Source organism: Nothobranchius furzeri, chromosome 15, assembly GCF_043380555.1.
Source record: "Nothobranchius furzeri strain GRZ-AD chromosome 15, NfurGRZ-RIMD1, whole genome shotgun sequence".
NCBI lineage: Eukaryota > Metazoa > Chordata > Actinopteri > Cyprinodontiformes > Nothobranchiidae > Nothobranchius > Nothobranchius furzeri.
In genome coordinates this window covers 32,781,299-32,798,276 of record NC_091755.1, presented here as the reverse complement: position 1 = coordinate 32,798,276, position 16,978 = coordinate 32,781,299, and the positions used below count along the sequence as shown (strand labels likewise).

Genomic DNA, 16,978 nt, shown 5'->3' with positions numbered 1-16,978 from the left:
CTTTTTATTAATCGGTCCTTAATTCATCAACTAACTTTAAAGTCAGCTGAAGAAGACCAATGCATTAATTTGGTAGATTGCATCAACATCCTCAAAGTTTGTGCTGTGAATATGTTAAGGACAACAAGGTGCAACTATCTATTAGAAGAAAATTTAAACAGAGCAAAAAGTCCCTGTTTCAGATTCCAGATGAGCCCCTCCCTAAGCAGTTTATTCATTCATTCATTCATTCATTCAAACTTTATTTCAGACAAGGGATATGTCCATAACAAGAATAAAATAAAAGTAAAAACACCATCTAATTACAAACCATATAGGCAGTTGTTCCAATGTTTAAAAAGGACTGAGGAGTACCTCGTGTCACTGTAAGTTAAAGATGACAGTGCTCTAACAACAGCGTTAGCTGACAAACTCAGTCAGCAGATGAATTTATACATGAAGAGCCTCAGAAGTGCATGAAAAGTATGGATGTTACTCACAACAAACATATGACTTGCAGAGGTCCATCTAGGGAGCTTCATGAGGATTCTAAAAGCATCCTGATAAGCCACTTGAAGCTTCTTCATTACTACCTTACTATAGTTGCACCACAAGTGGGATGTATAGAAAGGAGTACAAAAGGAACGAAAGAGGGACACTTAAACAGAATCTGAGCACATACCAAAGTTACGTGCCAGAGTGTTAGCCTGCATGTACAACTTACCACATTGCCTCTTAATGTCCTCGTCATCACAGAGGTCACTTCTTAAAATGTGCCCCAAGTATTTCACTTTGCTTACCACTTCGAGGACTTGATTTGTTAAGTTAAAAGATGGAAAATTAAGCTTCAGGTCCCCTTTAGTAGCAGCAATCATAACCACACTCTTTTTAGGGTTAAACAGGATGTCAAATTGCTCACCATACTTAGCACATGCCCTGAGCAGCTGCTGCAGGCCTGCGCTGTAGGGAGACATGAGGACTAGGTCATCTGCAAATATTAAATGATTTGCAAGGCGGTCACCCACCAAGTATCCAGTCTTACCATCATTCAAAGTAACAGACAGCTCATCAAGGTACAGGTTAAAAAGGACAGGAGACAGAATCCCGCCTTGTCTGACTCCATTCGATACAGAGAAAGGTTCAGACACTTCTGCCCCCCACTTTACCTGCATCAATTGATGAGAGTACCAGAAGTGCAAAATCCTAACTAGGTATCAAGGGACCCCTCTGTTTTGTAGCTTGATGAATAATTTCTGATGATTGACTCTGTCAAAGGCCTTAGAGTTTATGTTATTGTTTGGTAAAAAAGAGACCGAGCACATCACAGAATTGAGTTTCAATTATAAAAATGGTCATCTGAGCCAGCCAGTAATCCCTGCACGGACCTACCTCCAACCTAAGCGGAGCAGGTTTATGTACATCCACATGTGCAGCCAAACCACACAATCAACTGTAATGCGAAATGCAGTTCACGAAACTGACCTGATTTATCAAGTCTTTTCAAAACAGAAAAAACACCCCAAGCATGTTTGTGAACATACAAGCGCACGACAATAAATAAATAAATAAATAAATAGTGTAATTTTCCGTGTGGAAGTGTAGTAGCTGTTCCTGCCACTAGGGGGAAGTATCTGATTGAACTACACCCTTTCTACACCCGCTTCTCCTTCAGCCCGTCTCCTTCTTCCTCTCTTCGGGCACGCTGACGCTGAAAGTCACCAGTTGCTGAGCAGACAGAATAGCCGACAAAAATGAAGATCTGGGCGTCCGAACACATATTCAAGTGAGTACCTCGTGTTGTATAAGGTGTTTGAAACACGTATACCTGTTGGGTAGACGTTCTTTTGTCCATTTGTTTCATAAGTCTGTTCCTTCATAGCGGTTAGCTTCCCTCCTTAGCCGCCGCTGTAGACAAGTTAGGAAACTTGACACAAAAGAAATTTGCTATTTTAAGTAACTCGTCTAATGCCTTACTAGCATGGTAGTTAACAGTACCAGCTAACAGCTCAGCATATAAGAAGCTTTAAATGCTGTTTTTTTGTGTGCTCCAAGTTAACCGCCAGCCGAGTTTACTTTGATGTTAGCTTTAGATGCTAACCTTAACCCATACCATTGTTTACTAAGATACATCACTTTTGTTAAAAGCTTAAAACAACATTTTAATTACAGCAATCACGTTGAGATTCTCGTATCTCCATTTATCTGCCCGCTAGTTTGACATTATGTACCGTTTTTATCAGCGTTACATAATGTTCGTGTTCCTATCGATGGTTCCTATCTGCCAAAGCTAGGCTAAACCTCGAAAACACGAGGATTTATTTACATCCCACCATCCTTTGGATTATGGATGTCAGATGTAAACAATGATCCGGTTTACTTTTCTCATAGTTCCAGAAGTTTCTAGACGAGCTCATGCATAGTGGTGTAGTGAGTCTGCGCAGTGAGGAGGAGGCGTTTCCTTGGCAACGGCTGGTCAGACTCGGCTGATGCTGAATGGGACAGTGTGGTCCAAATCCTGATGTAATCAACTGGAAATGAAACTATTTTAGAGAACAATACTGCAGCATTGTGTTCTATAATCTCCACGTGATTTCATGATTTATTGTAAAAAGTTCTGTAAAATCCCGCACAATAATTGGATCCAGATTCTAATAAAGGACAAGTCTGTCCAAAACATGGCTTGTTGTAAACAATTTAACGAGTAAAAGAGTGCATTTAGATATTTCAGGGGTTTCTGACATAAAAAAGTAGCAAATGCTAAATTATATCTGAGAAACCTGTTTATTAAACTGTGCCATATTTTAACAGCCATCCATGGGAGACGGTCACCAAGGCAGCAATGCAGAAATACCCCAACCCCATGAACCCAAGTGTATTTGGTGTGGATGTTCTGGACAGAAATGTTGACCCCGAGGGCCGTTTACACAGCACCAGACTGCTCAGCACTGAGTGGGGCCTCCCTGCCATAGCTAAATCAGTAGGTTTTAAATCTGAATCATAATTTAATGTTATAAAGTTGGAAGTCTTTTTGCTTTTCCTCCAGCTTGATCTTTATATTTTTCTTCTTCAGATCATTGGGGTTACAAGAAGTTGTACCTATGTTCAGGAACATTCAGTAGTGGACCCCAAACAGAAAACCTTAGAGCTGCAGTCAACAAATGTAAGTGGAACATAAACTTTAAAAGAACAACAACAACAACAGATGGTTAATAAATAACATTGAGTCCTCCAGACTGAGTCTGATCCTATTTGCCTGACTGGTCTTTAACTGACAAGTTTAAACACAGCTAGTGTAACTAACAGGATAATGCATAGCACCATGCTATGTTAGCAAATATCTCTTTTAAAGTGGACATGCACAGATATTGTTTCTGTCTTTTCTGTAGTTATTTAAAAATCAAATTCCTGACAGTTCATGATGTTAAAGAAAACAATTTTACTTTCCCAGATCTCGTTTACCAACCTAGTATCTGTGGATGAGAAGTTGACATACAAGCCTCATCCACAAGATCCTGATAAGTAAGTGATCCACCAAATATATTTGTTATTAATTTAACATTAGTTTAAAGCTTACGTATGATAATTGTTTCAGATACGGTCTAAAATCGGCAACAATCACGTTGTTTTTTGCATTTGTTTTGTGTACTTTTAGGACTGTGCTGACTCAGGAGGCTCTGATCAGTGTAAAAGGTGTCAGTCTGAGCAGCTACTTAGAGGGTCTCATGGCTAACACCATATCCGTTAACGCCAGTAAGGTGAGGCTATGTTTAAAATCTCCCAAATCCATTTTTCTTTACCAAGTTTTTTCAGTTCACTTTAATGTCTGTAAACCTTGTGTGTCTGTGTCAGGGACGAGAGGCGATGGAGTGGGTGATCAGGCGGTTAAACACCGAGATCGAGGAGCTGGCAGCCACTGCCCGTGGTTCCATACGTGCTCCAATGGCTGCTGCCACCGTCGCAGACAAATGATCCCGGCTTTTCCTCTGCTTCATGAACTGATGGACTTCTCACCTCACCTGCCAAAACCTGCCTAAACACCACCGCCCCACATCCTTTGTAAATTAGCTGTGTCAGGTCTACTTGTAGGCGGAGAACATTGAGCTAATGATGGTTTAACCGACAAGCAGGTTCCAATCACACTAAACTTGAAGCTCATAATGGGCACGTTCTGTTTTTTTAAAAAGTCACACTGTGCCTACACGTCAGCATTGTCTCTTACTTCCTGCTGCTGTTGGTCCTTTAACATTTCGTTATTGTGTCAAACCTTCATAGAGCTTTAGTAACGCGTTTATTTACATTTCTAGACTGGCTGATCCTGCTTCGTACTGCAAAACGAACCAAAACATCAGGAAAATAAAGCCACCAGAGGCATTGTAAGGTTTTCTTTGCAAGCTACACAATCTGGAGAGGATCAGCTCTGGCTCTTTCTGACAGCTTCTGAGATTTGAAGTGAAATTAAGGGTGTGTTTATTTTTTGCAGATGCTGGTTTATTTGCTGCTCATGCCAGAAAATTAGTTTTTCACTCAGTTGTCACTTAGGGACTTTCCAGGTTTAAAAACATCTTTTTTTAAATTCACATTTGCTCTCACAGTGTTGATGTGTTGTATCGTGTTACGGTTTAGGAATGTTCATATTTCAATGTTTAACTTATTTCTGGGTTTTTGTACTTTTTAAGTGGAAGAAAATCCTTGAGGGGTACAAATCTGAGCACTGACGTTGACATTCTGCAGTATCTGTGTGGTTGGAGGAACTCTGCAGGGCGTAACCATTAAACAACTAATACATTTTTGTACAGCTTAGTTTGCAGTAATAAGCCTACTTCACTAATCTTTCAGTATTTGATTTTGTAAATGTTTTCTAACAATCTTAACACGTAGAGAGCTCAATAGAATCTGTTTTGATTCATCAAACATCTCATGTGGGAACATTTTCATCATCATAAATGAAAGTTGACATTCAGAAGAACTGTGGTTGATCTAAAGCTAAGTAACAATGTTAGAAATGTCTTCACAGAGGTCAACACCATCAGGAGTCTGATTTGATTTCATGTTGAGAATTTCCATTCTTGCTTCCACTTCAGACTGTTTAAATGTTGGGACTTTTAGCAACCCTGTAGCATCTAGTTTTAACAAGAAGTAGTGATTTATTGTTCTTTTTTAAGGGGAACATTTGAACAAAATGGCTGTAAATAGGTATATATTTATATTACCATGGTGCTACATTCCAAGAATGTTGTAAACTAAAGAGGCAGCACTGGAATGTTTCAACAATAAAGAGAGGACATTGTTTCATGAATACTACGAATGTCTTTGTGTCTTCAGGTAATTATCAGTATTTTAGACGCCTCCAACCTTTATCAACTTGTAGATGCTCAGTTCTTATAGAAACTAAATTTAAAATTAGGGATGCACAATATATCAACATCATTATCGGTATCGGCCGATGTTAGTAATTTTTTAACTTATCGGTATCGGTCCAATGAATAAAGCTGGGCCGATACTGACAGATATTTTTTCCATCTTGTTCCCATTTGTTTATTTGTCAGAAGGTGTGTGTGTGTGTGTGTATTTTAGTCCTGTGACCGTTATTTTAATCATCTCAGAAGTGTAAATGTGTGTGTACATAAAGTAAATTCAGCTTTAATAATTTTCATTCTATACAAAATCTGCTGATTTTAGAAGCATTAATGTTTGTATATCGTTATCAGCCATAACAGTGATATTAATATCGGATATCAGTATCAGCCCAAAAATTTCATATCAGTGCATCACTATGTAAAATATTTCCCAAGTGCAGCCACCACTGCTGCTCACCACTTTCCATGGGGATGGGTCAAATGAGGAGGTTAATGGGACTTTAAATGAAAGGGGACATACTATATAAAACTTAACTTTAGCATTCTTTTGTGTTGCCATGTGGGTCTCTACTGACTCTAAATACAGAAACTTAAGAAAATCTCATCCATCCCTGTTCTATCAGTGTTTGGCTTTAGGAATTAAAAACAAGTCCCAAAAAATTCCCTTTTGTGATGTCACAGATGAGTAGAATAGAACTACTTCTCACGTTCAAGAGAGAGTTTCTGCTGAAGGAGAAGCAGCTCTACCTTCAGATATCAGAGTTTCTCAACTTAGAGCAGCCTTATCCCGGTTTCACACTGAAAGCATCAGTGGCATGGAACGGCAGCGGTATGTCACTGCTTCAAATAGAATCCATTATAGTCTATGGAGTGTTTCAAACCAGCCACAACGCTGTGCGGTCCAGAAGCGGCACGGCTGGGACGCACCTGGAAATAAAATAGGGCCGGGTTCTATTTTTGCCATGAGCTGCTTCTGGGACACGTAAATTTCCTCAGTTAACATAGGGCTAGACAGGAAATCACACACAGTTTCAATGTTAAATCCCCAGTAGTTTTCAAAATAAAAGTACTGCAGCAAAACAATTTCGTATTTATGAAGCTTACGTGCGACCCAATGGGTTATTTACTCACACCGTCGTTCCAGAAGTGCAGCGGTGTGATTTTCATGGCTTTAATACTGGCAGTGGAGAGGAACAACAACATATATGACATCAAACAGTGATATCAAATGTGATTCCTTACTTTTGGCTTGATGGCGGATTGCATAAACAAACCGTGAGCTTTGAAGTCTCGAGGGATTTTGTGATCTCGCGAGTCCAGCGAAGAGCACAGCGAGGACGCCGTGCCGTGGCCAAGACTCTCCCGGTGTGAAAAGGGCCACTTTGAAGTTCGCGAGTAAACCTTACGCTGCTGTTTTGCGGCGCTGATGCTTCCAGTGTGAAACCGTAATTAGAGTGAGATAAGTGGGTGTGGCCAGCTTCAGATTTTTGACAGAGCCCTGAAACGGCTCATTCTGGAAGGTCCCGCTGAAAACCAAATAAAACTGATGAAAATGCTCTAAGTGAGAGAGATTTAGAGCAAAATGACTTCATGAAGATGTTTTGTATCAACCATAAAACTATTATAACAAAAAGATAAAGAAATGTGAAGAATTTGGTTTATTTTGACAAGATGATATGAAAGAACACATTTCTTTGCATTTTTACTATAGAATAAGCAAATTTCCACTGATTTATTAGAGTTGCTGATTGGACATGAAGGTTGTAATCGTTTAAATTAAGTGTCATGGTTTTATTACAAGGCAAAACCTTTAACCATTTACAAGGGTGATTAGATTTTAATCACCAGTATGGAGAAGATGAGTTTAATTTGAAACAATTACAACGAAACGCTGAAATAAAACAGTTACAAGATTTATGTTCATAAGGTGCTGAAGTTTCTATTTGTTTGCACGATTTTTGTGTCTGAAGAAATGACCAAAAATCCCTGTTTAGAAAACAAACAAAAGAAAAAACAGTCTTTAGACTGTTAAACTTGAATCAAACAACATTAATATGCATTCTCTGATTAAAACTGACCTTCTCCAGCTTCAAAACTGGGTTAACCAGTTGTGCTTGTTTCATCTGTGGTAGAACAATCCCGTCTCCTAGTAGTGCTGAAATCAAAGTGCACATTTGTGAGGAAAACCAGGAGAGCCGTGCACCAAACCCACCATTCCTAAAAAGTACCATTCAGTTTGGGTAAGCCCATCAGATTTATTCCCATCTTCACTACGTTTTCCAAAGCATCCATCTGCAAAAACAAACATGCTCTGCATCGCAACCAGCAAAACACAATGTGCTACAGATAATGAACCTTTTACCTTAAAGGTCCCCACTTCACTTGATGCAAGAGTCAAAGTGATGCTAAAATAAAGCAGTGGTGTTGCTTTAGGTTATCTCAGAGCCAGAGCTCGTTTTTTGGGTTAAAGTTAAAACTCACTTGTCCAGCATCGCATTTGCCTTCAGCTTTTCATCAACGATCCACATTTTACCACTGAGCCTTGTTTCCTTGAGTTATTAAAAGTGATGTTTCATTAAAATGTATTATATATTTTAAAGATTAATAAAAGAGTATTTATTTGACCGTTTATCAAAGTACTCACAACGCTGAGTGTGAACAGTGGGACCTGGGTACCGTTTGGCTCGATGGCGAAGGCCTTAGCACCGAGCTGGGCGCCGACTTCAACAACATCCATCTGGAGGGACAGCATCGGAGCCTCTGTGGCATACACCTGAAGATTCATCAGCATGTCTGGATACAGTTTGGGAAGCTGAAGAGAGAGGAAGTTAACAAAACTTTTTTAGCTTTTTTTTTGTATTTTAACCTCGTGACACATCAGTCATTAATTCTCAACCTGAGCATCGTACCTGAGGAATGAACATTCCCATGGAGGTGGTGTTCAGGTGTATAGGAGACTTCGGGGGGATCTGAAAATAACAAACATTTCTTAATCGCAAAGAAAAACAATACAGATGTTCTTGTGCAGATCCCCCAGGCTGCACCTACCATGCTATCGTTAACGAGGACCTGAAGATTTCCTGCTGAGAAGTATCCGAAGGAGGCCGAGTTTAGCATGAACTCAGATAACCCCACTGACATCATGTAGTTAGGCTCCTTGGGTAAGACGAACGGCTGAGCCACAAACGGGGGCTCCTGGTGAGTTTCAATGCTGTAAAACTCCCCCTTTGATTAAAATAGGGAAATGCGTTTAGTCTTAATGTTATCAATGTGTTTTTATCATTACCTGGAGGGTGTGCTGCCTGACCTTTAACCCCAGATTCACATCATCACCACTGATGACAGGTGGGCTTGTGAGAGGAAGCTCAACAGTGAGAACTTCATTCACGTCATAGGAAACTAAAAATAATAAATAAATAAATAAATAAATAAATAAATAAATAAATAAATAAATAAATAAATAAAATGATTTCATTTAAAAATCCTGTTAGAAAGAGCTTGTTGTACTGCTCATGGCCTGTAGGTGGCTCTCCAGATCATCAATGGCTGTTTGAACATTCGGGCAGATCTGAGGAGTAAAACACCATCAGCAACTGCTAATCTGTCACAGTTTTATCTGAAATCAGAAACTCTGAATTATTTCTTAGAAGAAGAAAAAAACGTACGTTGCTTTGTATAACAGAAACAATTTTATCCTTGTAGTGATCCACAAATGGCTGGAACATGAAACTGTTGGCAAAGAAAAATCCAGATTTTCTAAGCACGAGATCTGTACCTGCAGCTATCTTTGTTTTACCAATCTTTTCTGCAGTACCTGGCCCCTCCGTGGAACTGAATGGCAACATTTCCAACCTGAGGCTCGCAGCCGATGCTGGTGATGGACAGGTGTCCGTCAGGATCTCTGCCCAGCTGCACCACTGAGGTCAAACTCACACTAAATATAGCCATATCAAATGATCCACTATCATGTCTGCAAATACAAATGGACAATAGAGGTTTTTACTAAGATCTTTTAAAAGCAGCAGATGCTGATTGTTCCCTCTCTGGATGTCTGTTTCATTACACATTTAAATTATAACACAAACAATACATCAAAATCTGCAGATTTCTCTAATAAATGAAGTTTTATTTTAATTTTACAGGCAAATGTGAAGTAAGCTTTAATGCTATGACCTAAACCTAAAAGTATTCAGGTTTCCTCATTCATCAGTGGAGATAAAGTTCTCCTTGAATTTTGCCCTTTCCTGGTGACAATCACCTGATCGACCTTTAAAAACAACAAACTTTTTGTTTCTGATGACAAATCTGAGTTTTCTTGTTGTCTTCAGAGAAGTTTGAACTCAAACCAAAATAACTTCCTAGTTTTTGGTTTAAACATTGTAATTAATGTTGTTTTAGGTCTCACATTATGCCAAAACTGGTTCTCCAGTTGCCCACCAGAGCAGCATTCAGACCAACGATGGAGGTCTTCAGCCCTGTGGACTGAAAAAACTCCAGCACAGGTTCTGGAAGGTCACACTTCGTTATGCGAATGCTGGAATGCAACACGGAAAAGATGACAATGTGAGCAAAGATAGTAACCAAATCAGCTTAAAAAACAACAGAAACAAATATAGTCCTACCCTGATAGTGTGTAATATACGTGTCCAATTAGGATGTCAACATCACCGCTGATGTCAGGGAAGGTGATGTGCTCCAGCTTGTCCTGAATCCATCCTGCACCCACATGCTTTACTGCAACAGATTTTGGTGAAGCGTGAACACATGAAACATCCAAACTCCAGACGCACAACAGTCTGAGATGATTATCCTCACCGTACTGAAGCCATTTGTCTGTCAGGGTGACTTGAACTGCAGGATTCTCTGCACGAGTGCAGGACAGGATGGCAAACACAACCATCACAGATGGAAGCATGATGCCCTGAAGTTTAAACATTTAGAAATCAATGTGAACATGAATTCTTCAGAAGGTCCTCTAAAAATCAAAAAGTAATCCACAAACCGAATGAGCCGTGTTACCTTTAAGGACGGGTCTTAGTGTCAAAGTGAAACGGAGCTTTGAGAGTTTTTTTGCACGTCTGTCTCCGTCCTGCTGGTCCGCTGCAGCGTTTACTTCCTGAACCGTCTGACTGAGAAGTGAAACTCAAACAGATCTAACATTAGCAGAGGGACTTTTACAGGGAGGGTCAGAGGAACTGATAACAATGATTTATTTCCGTAATCTGAGAAACTGAGAAACCCTTGTTTTTTCTATTTTTTTTATTCCAAATTGTTAAATGTGTGTTTGTAATAATTTAAAGTAGATTTAATCTAAAGCTCTTATATCTAGGAGAACTCTGACTGTTTTTTTTTCCATTAATTTTCATTTTAACTCTTGTATTTGCATCACAGCAAATGTTCAGCTTTAAAATAAAGAAAAAGTTAGGGACAAAATAAGCCCAGGACTAAAAGCAATACAGCTAAAGAACAGATTCTGGCAGGTATGACTTTAAAATCTGAATCTAATCTAAACGCATCATCCTTCAGCCAAAAATAACAAACCGTCGTCACCTGGCTCTTTAGAAATCACCTTGTTAATTTTAGATTCAACAGAGGGAAACCGTCTTCATGACAGCTGGCTGGTAAGAACAAATGCATAGGATAAAATTTATCTTTGTTTGTTTGGTTTTCTGCTATGTGCTGAAACAACACACCTGAATGAGTCATTGGGAAGAAGTGGGGTTAAAAATGAGTAAAAAAAAAAAGCAGTCAGATTCAAATTCAGAACAATCAAAAATCATTGAATGAAACTAAAAACCATGTAATTATAAAAGAAAACAATGTCTTACTTCTCGGAAAGCAAAATGTGGAGAAATTGGGGAGGATTTAGGACATTTTAATAGTAAATTCAAGACTAAAATACAAAAATGAGGATTTTTTATTTTCCATAAGCACCAATGTTTTGTGATTTGAAATTATTTGTTTAACCTTCATTCCAATAACTGATTATTTTATTTATTTATAAAACAAAAGCCTTTAGAAAGTAAGAAGCAGTTTATGCATAAATATTAGAGCGCATTGGGGGAACATTCATTACTTTTAAAGTTTTGGTAACACTTTACAATAAAGGTCCTTTTTTTAACTTTATTTTTGTTATTTTTTCAATATTAAGCATTACTAAACAAAGGGTCCCTTTATCAACCTTACTTAGTGCCTTATTAAGCATTAATAAACAAATAAAGAATTACCAACTGCTTAAGTATACAATGTAATGCGTTACTGAGCAGACACCCCACCCCCCGACCCTTTGTCCTGTGTGTGTGGACGTCCTACAGACTTTGTTTAGACCAACAGACTCCATATAGACATGATCTGCACGTCCATGTGACGTTGACTGTTTGCAGGGAAGTAATGTTCGAGTTAGGGTTAGTAAAGTAAATTTTCGTGTTAACTCTCTGTGTTCGCCACAAAGAGGAAGCTTCATTAACTTTTGAAATGGGAAGTAGAGTAGAGCTCAAACTCACTAAAACTGAAACAAAAGTCAAGCCAAGAAAGCTGCTTGCTGAGGCATTTGGGACAAAAGAAACATTAGAATCACCAGCAATAAAATATCTGATTTATTTATCTCTTAATGCAACAAAGAACTTCGTCTCATACACCATGTTTAGTTCCAACAAATCACAACTAACACGTTCACTGGGAACAAAACATCAGCAGAGACACTTTTGTATAGAACACAAGAAGGACACACTTGCTTCCAGTTGCATACGCTTCATCCAGAAGGACGATTGAAACACCGAGAAAATAAAAGGAGCCCACGAGGATTTAAACAAAAACACGAAACCCAAAGAGAAATGGCACGACACAAGTTATTTATCTTCTCTGATGGGTGACTCCTGTTTCCTCTGAGGGGGGATGAGTGATACATAGCAGCTGAAAAACCAACAACACTGTTGTCCACATTTTCATTCCCCATAAACACACACACACACACACACACACACACACACACACACACACACACACACACACACACACACACACACACACACACACACACACACACACACACACACACACACACACACACACACATTCTTGGACTCTTATTGGACATTTCCATTGGATCTTTGCATGAACAGAGATTCCATTGAGTCCGTTTTCTCTGTCCACTTAAACACCCTTTTCTGGAATGATTAGACTATAACACTATATGTACCTGTAGAGTTTATTATTGCACATAATCACAAAGGCAAAATAAAAAAGAACAAATTTTCACACAAATTATTCTCCCTTTTACGTTAAATGGTCCTTTTTTTTAGAATATTGGATAGATGTGCTCCGTTTAAGCTCTCAGTCGTGGATGTTATACCTGAAGGCCTCTATGAGCCCTTCAATGGAGTGGATGAAGCCAGATATTGCGCACACACCACCAATAACAAAGATGGCAACATCAAAGAAGACGTGATGCCACAGGAGGTTTCTCCACTGGAGCTTTAGGTGGAAGAGACTTGGCAACAGGAAGCACAGGCCTGCACCTGTCAGGCTTCCAGTTAGGCCCATAAGGAGGGCGAAGTGGGGGACAAAGACCGCCATAAGCAAGGTGAAGACCACCAGGGCTACTCTCAGGCCCAGACCCCAGGTTTTTAACTGCCCACCAGGGCCATAGCAGTCAGGAAAGAGGCCCCTCCCTCCATCCTGGAACAAGGATTTCTCTAAAACTTCCACTGCAGCAAAGAACGGCAGCGGGTAGGACAATAGGGCCTTGGCGACCAGGAAGAGGTTCACCACAGCCCTGATGGTTGAAGGCAGGTTATCCGTAATGACCTCTTTAGTGGCGTCTGCCCAGGTCAGGTAGGCCACCAGGGCGAAGAGGCCCTTGAGGACGCAGGCTGCGATGTGAGTCCACTCCATCATGCAGTGGAACTCACTGGGCCTCTGCATATTTCCTTCCAGGGAGGGGAGGAAGATCTGGGAGGTGTAGCTGAACACGATGATTCCGATGGAAATGGGAAATTTCTTCACATCAATGTAAAATTTCACCTTCTCCCAGGCCCACTCACGCGCCCTGGAGAGGCAGTAGGCGATTACGAGGATGTTGATGACGAAGTGAGCCAGGGTGCAGAGGAGGCTGAACTTGGACACGGCCTTGAGGTTCTTCAGAAAGGCGCACGGCAGCAGCGCGGCTGTGGCAAGGACGGACCAGGCTTTCTGGGAGACGGGGAAGCTAGGGAAACTGTTGTACATCAGGTTCCCGCTGACCACCACGTAGAGGATACAGGTCATGACCAGCTCGATGATCTGAGCCACGTTCACCACGTGACCGCCCAGCTTCGGGAAGCGCGGCGCGCAGCAGGCGTTGGCAATGTCCACGTATGATTCCCTGACGCGCACCTTGATGCCGTCCTCGTTGTCCTCGTACAGACAGGCGATGAGGATCTTGCCGGTGTAGCAGCACACCACGGCTGCGAAGATGATGAGGAAGAGTCCGAGGTAGCCGCCGTGGAGAATGGCGTACGGCAGGCCGAGGACGAACATGCCCTGCGGACAGAGAGGCTCAGTGAGCGAGGCCCAGATCGGAGTGACAGGCCGATCAGACCAAGGCATGCGACGACTTACTCACCCAGCCCTCATCTTACATAATAATCATTCAATCCAGCCACATTCAGGCCTTCAAGCTGAATATATTTATTTATCATTTCAAATTATTCCCCCCGCTCCAGATCAAATCTACGTTTCCCCTTTGATCACAAGCTGAATCTAATTAAAAGCGTTGAAAATCCAAATTGAAAACGAAATATTTATAATATTCAGATTAAAACTTCAATTTGATGGAGGTGCAGATAAGCACGTGCCATTCAGCCTTGTGCGTATATCGCAGCCAAACAGGCCCTGCCTGCAGCTTCACTGATAAAAAGATTTGAATAAATAAAAATAATTAAACAGCATCGGAAATAATCATGTAATGTGAACTCGAATCTTCATTAACACGAAAACCTTATGGTTTTTTTTTAATTTGATTTGATTAAATGAAAAATTTTATTTTTTTCTTTTCTAAAATAAAAATGTAGGGACATTTTCAAGGTGACTTTGTGTGCATTACTGGGCCGCGTGCAATTTGCCCACTCAAACCTAAAATGAGGTTTACCTGGATGGCATTGGTCACGTTCCAACCTGCTTCCCATGAGGTGATTTTGGGTTTGTCCTCCTCCAGGGACCCTCCAGTCTTCAGGGTGGACGGCCTCGGGACCTTCCCATCCCGCTGGTAGTGGCTATCCCCCTCCAGCTCCCCTTCTCCCTCCATCTCTCCCCCCTCCTCCTCTCCACGCAGCACATTCATTTGCATCCCTTGCCTGTAGTCATAATCCAAGTCGTCGCACTCGGCGAAGCCCAGGCCCTCCTCGTCCGTGGCGGCCTGAAAGCCCATCCGGGCAAACATCCCACTGACCTTGGCCTGGGATTTGTGGGATACCGTGTGGGCCGCGTTGGTCAGTTTATTGCTGATCTTGTGTCGAATTAAGTGAGCCATTTTAAAAAAAAATCTAAAGAAATCTCTTACTCAACTGAAGCAGCTTAGAAACGATCTATTGAATTGTTGTCTGCTACATTAAAATCATGCCTGTTGCCTCTTTGTTCATCCAGACCTTTAGAAAATCCTTTTCTTCGCTCTCACATCCATATCTACCAGGAAGGGTTGGCTTCGACAAAAAGAAGTTCCAGAAAACGTCCTTGATTGTTGTTAAAATTCAAGTTCCCCCCTGCAGTCTTTTCACTTTGGAGTCCAGTTGGTGACACGGCGAGCGCTGGAATCCTGATTCTCTCTCAGAGAGAGAGAGAGAGAGAGAGAGAGAGAGAGAGAGAGAGAGAGAGAGAGAGAGAGAGAGAGAGAGAGAGAGAGAGAGAGAGAGAGAGAGAGAGAGAGAGAGAGAGAGAGAGAGAGAGAGAGAGAGAGAGAGAGAGAGAGAGAGAGAGAGAGAGAGAGAGCTGGGTGGAGGGCGAGGGAAGGAGCGCGCACGTGTCCGCAAACAGCACCGTGGCTCTCGCACGCAGCAGCTATCGTGGCAGAGGCGTTTATTCCCTTAACGAGAATTTGCCGATAGAGTGATCCTGAAAAAAATAATTCTGGTCTTTTGAAAGCAGCAGAGTAGATTTACTCCCAAACATCATGCATGAGTGAAACAACCAAACATTTCACCTGCTTTCATCCTGCAACAAGTCCGGACACAACAGGCTTTCTGCGTTAAACAAAAAATAAAAACATGTTATCAGCTTATAGTTTTAGTAATATTTGCAAACTTCATTACATCCGACTAAAATCAAATAATCTAATCTGCAAACAATAAACATGATTACTGCTGCTTATTTGGGGAAGAATAGAGATAATACTTAAAAATCTCTTCCGCTGTTTTATTCTAACATGTGAAACCAATCTGAAATTTGTGAAATGAAGCGTGCAGACTGCACTGCCCTGTAGCCCGTTGACGGTTTATTCATGCAAGACCTCGTGCAAATATGTATGTGTGTGTGTGTGTGTGTGTGTGTGTGTGTGTGTGTGTGTGTGTGTGTGTGTGTGTAACTGCCATTATTCGTTTGCGTCTACATGAAAAGCAAGCTGCAAAACTGTCAAAATGAATGACATGGATATAATAATAATAATAATAATAATTATTATTATTATTATTATTATTATTTGTGGTTGTTGCTCATTGACAGCTTGGGTCCAGATGTTCCGCAGGGAGGCAACTGGTAGCAGACGTGCTGCCGAGCAGCACCATGGACAGCTCCTCACGCACTAACCTTTCCCTGAACATGTATGCATTTTATGCGCTTTAGCCCTCCATGTCATGCGATTGCATAAATGCATGTATTTTTACACTACGAGTTATAGTCAGACTTAAAGGCCACACACACAGTGAAAATTAGCCACAACAAGTCCTTGCAAATAGGAAGCACCTCGTCTTTTCCTCTGTCCGTAATCAGCTGTGACAGGGCTGAGCGAAACTGTCATGAAATCTTTGCAGTCGGCTTGCAGAAATGTAGCCCAGTGTGGCAGGAAGTCTAAAAAATAAGGACATTTGTTTCATGTTTTAAAATGGGTGTGTGTGTGCATCATGATGCTAGACTGATGGGGAACCAAAAATGTGAGCCTGTAATCTTTGAGCATTGCAAGAAACAAACATGGACGAGAGGTCTAAATTTAGAAAGCAGCCAGAGGACAGAGAAAGTTCCGCATCTTCATGCTTGGCTTGAGCTGCTTTGGCAACTGCTGTTCGTAGAGGGCGACGCAGTGTTTGTGGGAATGGGTCATCATGACCGAGGAGCTGTACGTGTGTGTGGGATGGCGAGGAGCCGGGGTGAGTCCTGGAAGCGCTCCTCCCTCCCCCCAGCGGAGGAGGCGCAGAGCCCGCGGGCCAGGGCTGGGACAGAGAAAATGTCTCACACACACACGCACGCACACACACACACACACACACACACACACACACACACACACACACACACACACACACACACACACACACACGACCGCGTGCACGATTTTTTTCTTTTTTATCAAAATGTGAAAAACAGAAATCATCTTAAACCTGGATGGTTTTAATTCTCGTGCGATTCGAAAGAATTTTAAACATGGACATGAACTCGTAAAAATTTAAATATTTGGG

General features: G+C 41.1%; 3 protein-coding genes across 3 annotated transcripts; 1 reads left to right on the top strand and 2 right to left on the bottom strand.

Annotated features, from left to right (window-relative positions):
- Window positions 1-964: 964 nt before the first annotated feature.
- LOC139063305 (PRELI domain containing protein 3B-like) lies at window positions 965-5,275 on the top strand. Its single transcript, XM_070544736.1, has 6 exons — window positions 965-1,762; window positions 2,788-2,956; window positions 3,050-3,139; window positions 3,428-3,498; window positions 3,632-3,734; window positions 3,829-5,275. The coding sequence occupies exons 1-6, from the start codon at window positions 1,731-1,733 to the stop codon at window positions 3,946-3,948; spliced, it is 585 nt and encodes a 194-aa protein (XP_070400837.1). The 5' UTR covers window positions 965-1,730; the 3' UTR covers window positions 3,949-5,275.
- A 1,704-nt stretch (window positions 5,276-6,979) lies between these two features.
- bpifcl (BPI fold containing family C, like) lies at window positions 6,980-12,328 on the bottom strand. Its single transcript, XM_070544728.1, has 16 exons — window positions 10,356-12,328; window positions 10,152-10,257; window positions 9,959-10,070; window positions 9,742-9,870; window positions 9,151-9,306; window positions 9,002-9,065; window positions 8,844-8,904; window positions 8,644-8,735; window positions 8,385-8,561; window positions 8,246-8,305; window positions 7,981-8,148; window positions 7,818-7,885; window positions 7,699-7,741; window positions 7,565-7,628; window positions 7,415-7,491; window positions 6,980-7,322 (listed from the first exon to the last, which is right to left on the bottom strand). Exons 2-16 carry the CDS (start codon window positions 10,249-10,251, stop codon window positions 7,257-7,259), a joined length of 1,437 nt encoding a protein of 478 aa, XP_070400829.1. The 5' UTR covers window positions 10,252-10,257; window positions 10,356-12,328; the 3' UTR covers window positions 6,980-7,256.
- Window positions 12,329-12,416: 88 nt separating this feature from the next.
- Window positions 12,417-15,121, bottom strand: LOC139063301 (vesicular inhibitory amino acid transporter-like). The gene is made up of 2 exons (XM_070544727.1): window positions 14,464-15,121; window positions 12,417-13,856 (listed from the first exon to the last, which is right to left on the bottom strand). Exons 1-2 carry the CDS (start codon window positions 14,842-14,844, stop codon window positions 12,669-12,671), a joined length of 1,569 nt encoding a protein of 522 aa, XP_070400828.1. The 5' UTR covers window positions 14,845-15,121; the 3' UTR covers window positions 12,417-12,668.
- Window positions 15,122-16,978: the final 1,857 nt, after the last annotated feature.